The sequence below is a fragment of the Rhamphochromis longiceps genome, linkage group LG9, assembly GCF_057381845.1.
Source record: "Rhamphochromis longiceps isolate RC_006_pf linkage group LG9, R_longiceps_female_GT1.1, whole genome shotgun sequence".
In the NCBI taxonomy this organism is placed as follows: Eukaryota; Metazoa; Chordata; class Actinopteri; order Cichliformes; family Cichlidae; genus Rhamphochromis; species Rhamphochromis longiceps.
Window position 1 is genome coordinate 19,845,190 of NC_140565.1, and position 4,125 is coordinate 19,849,314.

Here is a 4,125-nt window from a genome sequence, read left to right on the forward strand (position 1 = left end):
CACATTACCAACCCTGGCTGAGTTTTTCTTAGCTACTGCATGGCTTTTTATGCAGTCTCATATTCTGACATGCATATATGTTCATATCCAGGAGCAGAAAATTCACCTATTAACTCCATTGGTTTTACAATAAATTGAAATAATGATGAACATGCATATTGTTGTACTACTTTGCTGCTGCGTTGGTGAAATGTTCCACAAACTAATTCTAATAAATCAGAATTAGTTTGTGGATAAGTGTATAAAAATATGCTGTAGATATAAACACTCTTGTAATACTTACACTACATGCGCAAAGCTGCAGCAGCTGCCAAGAAGCTCCCACCGTAGTTTTTCTGTGGATGTTAATGCCAGACGAAGGTTGGAGGTCTGCTGTTATTGAGTCAGCAGAGCACCTCAGCGACCTTAACTTCACACAGAGTTCCTGTGGTTCCTAAACACTTCTACTTTAAATGAACTCATTGCATTCCCACTACAGATCCACGGTTAAATTCAGGGAACGACCCACTCTTTCAAAAATGTTTGTAAAGACAGATGCCAGATGGACTTTTCTCCATACAGTCTAATTGGCTAATAAACAAAGCTAAGCAGCAGTGGGAACATATGGAAGCTTGTTTCTGCCAATGAAAAAACAGCTTTTTCTGTCATCCATATCTCAAAATTTAAAGTTAATAACTTCAAGTTTTTTTAAGTTACCAAGTTGATAACCTGAATTTTTGACTTATGGGTGGCACATTTTTGTTCTTCTTTCAATTGGAGCAAGAAGCTTCCAAAGGAACGAGTTGATGCAGAGAGCGAGCTAATTAGTTTGACATGATTAGCCACAATCACGTGAAAAGCTTCATTTGAATAACACTTTTTTAATCATTCAGCAGCAAACCTTTATGATTTATAGGAAATTATCTCTTGACCTCCTGGCTACAGATAAATGTGGGTCCCTGAGCCCAATTTAAAGAAATTTATTTTTTAAATATCAAATAGTGCTTATAATCCCAATTTGTTTTGCACAAACACTCTGGTTTTATCAGTACTATTAAAGTATTTCCCCAAAGTTACATAAACTACATTAAACTTCTGTTAAAACTATGTAAATCATATGAAAACGTAATGAAATTAAAAATTAGAAGTCAAATATTTTGAATGTATATATATATATTTTACAAAGTAATATGTAAAGGGTAACAAAAATAGCCTTAAAAACAACCTATTTTCAAATATGTCTCATTTATCAAGGATCTAAAACGCTTTACGATACTTAACGTAACCGTTTCAGACTTGAAGCATCAATTTACTCACACAGAACTAAAAAATCACTTCTGCAATAATTAAAGACAGAAAAACAAGTCACTCGTGTTCTACTCGCTGTAATATTAAAGTATATTTGTGAAATTCTTTCATGAATATTACACATACATCGAAAAGAATCATCATGGATGCTGCAGTCAAAATGTACAGTAAACATAGTTTACATAGATGGAGGGAGCATCCCACCCGTGGGCCACAGATAAACCACATGTTCTGTTCATATTGCATCATGAATGTCCAACACTTTCATGCCAAGGCAGGCACACACACAACCACACACAGGAAGACACAAGAGTCCTCAGCGCTTCCCAGGTTTGCCTCTTCTCTTCCCTCCTCCCCCTCCAGCTGCTTTTCCTTTCCCACCTTTTCCTCTGGCCTTTCCACCCATGCTGCCGCCTTTACGTCCCTTCTTCCCTGCTGCCTTCTTGTGTTTTGCAGCAGCCTCCTCTCTGTCCTCCTGCCTCATCTGTTTATTCACAGCTTTGGTGATGTCCAACTTGGGCTTCTTAGTGTCCATGACTTTCAGGAGCTCCAGCTGCTTCTGCTTTTCATTAGAAAAGTTGCCAATGAGGGGCTCGAATTTCCTCTTCTTGCCCTTCTTTGCTGGGTTCTCCTTGGGCAGGCGGTCCTGAAACCTCCCCAAGGATGCTGTGGAGGTTTTGGCCACACTCTCGGCTCTGGCCAGCTCGTCTTTGGACTGGCTGGCTTTGGGGGTCAGGGTTACAGCAGGGATCTTGACTTTCTGCGATCTGGCGATGTTTTTCAGCCTGTTGAGCTCGTTTTTGGCCACCCTCTCCTTCTTGGCTTTGACGCGTTTGGCGAACTGGTCCTCATTCGGGTCTGCGCTCTCGGGCACCTCGATCAGCCACTCTTTGGTGTCATCGCCGGCCCTCTTGTAGCCCCAGCGCCTCTTCCACTCCTTTGCGGTTTCATCCCACACCAGGTTGGTCTTCTTCTTCTTCTTTATGCCTTTCAGCTTGGCGAACTGCTCCCATTTTGTTGGAGGTCTGGGTTTCGGTGGTAGCTTCTCTCTGGGAAGCCGGGTCGTCGGCTCCGGCAGTTTGGCCACTATCGCCTCCTCGACCCTCTCCGTGGGCTGTTTCCATATTTCGTTGACGAGAAGCTGCGTGTTGTCGCGAGCGAGAGCGCGCAGAAAGTCCTCTCTGCTCTTCTCCCGGAGGTCGCGAGGCTCGATGCGGTTTTTGTCACACGCCAGCAGGTTCCCGATGTCAAACTCCAGGTCCAGCTCTTTCTGGACTGATATGCTTTTCAGCGTTTCCGCCTCTTGCGCCTCAGCTTTAGCCAACAACTCCTCTACACTGCACGCTGCCATCTTGCTCAGTGCTGAAAACCCCACGTGTGAGGCAGGAAAAACACACGGGTCAGTGAAAAGAGCTTCCGGGTCAAAGTCGGCGAGCTGCAGTTTGACACGTGACCACAGGAGTGCGCTGTCGTCTCATTTCTTTGCGTAACAGCGACGCACAGATACAACAGATAGACGGTATCTGAAAGTCATGTCCTCAAGACACATGAAGAAAAATCCACAAAGACCTGATACTGGACCCGAGAGATGGATCTGGCCCGTCAGGTGATCCATTTAGTGTTCACTGAAGCCTCACCAGAAATGGTCTCAGTGGAAGGGTGGCTGTCAAGAAGCTGTTCTTAAGGAAGGGAAGCAGGGAGAAAAGGCTGAAGCATGCCAAATTACACAAGAACTGGACTGAAAATCAGTGGCAGCAGATCTGATGGAGTGATGAATTCAAATATGACATTTTTGGTTCAGATTCTCATCAATATGCAGGAAGGTCGTCAGGAGAGAGGCACGGCAGTGAGTGTCTACAGTTATTTGTAAAACACAGTGGAGGCTCTGTCATGGTTTGGAGGTGCATTTCATCCAGGGGTGTTGGAGATCTTGTCAAAAGTGATGAATTGTGACCTCAGTGGCATCAGATACAGGTCCACCACCAATAAATGGATTGAAAATGGAGTACAAACTCAATCTTTGCTCATATATGCTGTAAATACATGTATTTATATATATTTGCACATGCTTCAGTAAATCACTCTGCCAATTCCCTTTTTTTTCAAGCAAAATATAAAGAAATGAGAAGTGGCACATGGACTTTTTCTCATCACTCTATACAAAAAATGATCCACATGTAAAAACGATCTGTCTTTAACAATAAAAACATTTCCAAAATGAAAAGGTCTAAAGGTGTTTTTAAAATTGGCATGTGCGTGTGAAATAACGAAACAAACAAAACAAAAATAAACAAAACAAAAAACCCATCTGAGGTTCTATAATGTTCTTGTTTTAGATAAAAAATACATTTATTTTCTATAGAAATTACATTGAATTGACAAGAAATGGTGTAAATGAAAATTAATGGAGTCATTCATAGTAAATCATTCATGATTTTAATGGATTATCTATACAGAGGCACAAAAGTGTCTATTATTAGCAGTCATTCCTGTGTTTCAGTTAAACACTGTGTTACCCAATGAAAATTTATTGGGGGCTAATTTATGTTAGCATACTTGAAAATGTTCCTGCTGTTTTTGAGCAGGAACATTTGTTAAATCACATGTGTGGAGGGTTGGAGGGGGTCTAACCTTAGAAAAAAAAGAAGTGGGAGACCCTGGTGTCTCAGCTAAGCAGCAGAACATCAGATTACATCAGAACCTTGACTCTGAGTCACCTTGCAGCTCCAACTCCACCAGGTTTCTCCAGGTTTCTATATTGTGTTTTCTGTGTATCTCATGTGCTTATGTTTTGCTGTCCCAAGTTTAGCTTTTTGTTAGTTTTTTCAGTTCCCCTTT

General features: G+C 41.7%; 1 protein-coding gene across 1 annotated transcript; it reads right to left on the reverse strand.

The window, feature by feature from the left end:
• Nucleotides 1-1,353: 1,353 nt before the first annotated feature.
• rrs1 (ribosome biogenesis regulator 1 homolog) lies at nucleotides 1,354-3,289 on the reverse strand. Its single transcript, XM_085418673.1, has one exon. The coding sequence runs from the start codon at nucleotides 2,636-2,638 to the stop codon at nucleotides 1,604-1,606; it is 1,035 nt and encodes a 344-aa protein (XP_085274799.1). The 5' UTR covers nucleotides 2,639-3,289; the 3' UTR covers nucleotides 1,354-1,603.
• Between the last annotated feature and the right edge of the window lie 836 nt (nucleotides 3,290-4,125).

Excerpts from the sequence above, each read along its gene's own strand:
- rrs1 (XM_085418673.1), bottom strand. The coding sequence starts at position 2,638 with ATGGCAGCGTGCAGTGTAGAGGAGTTGTTGGCTAAAGCTGAGGCGCAA.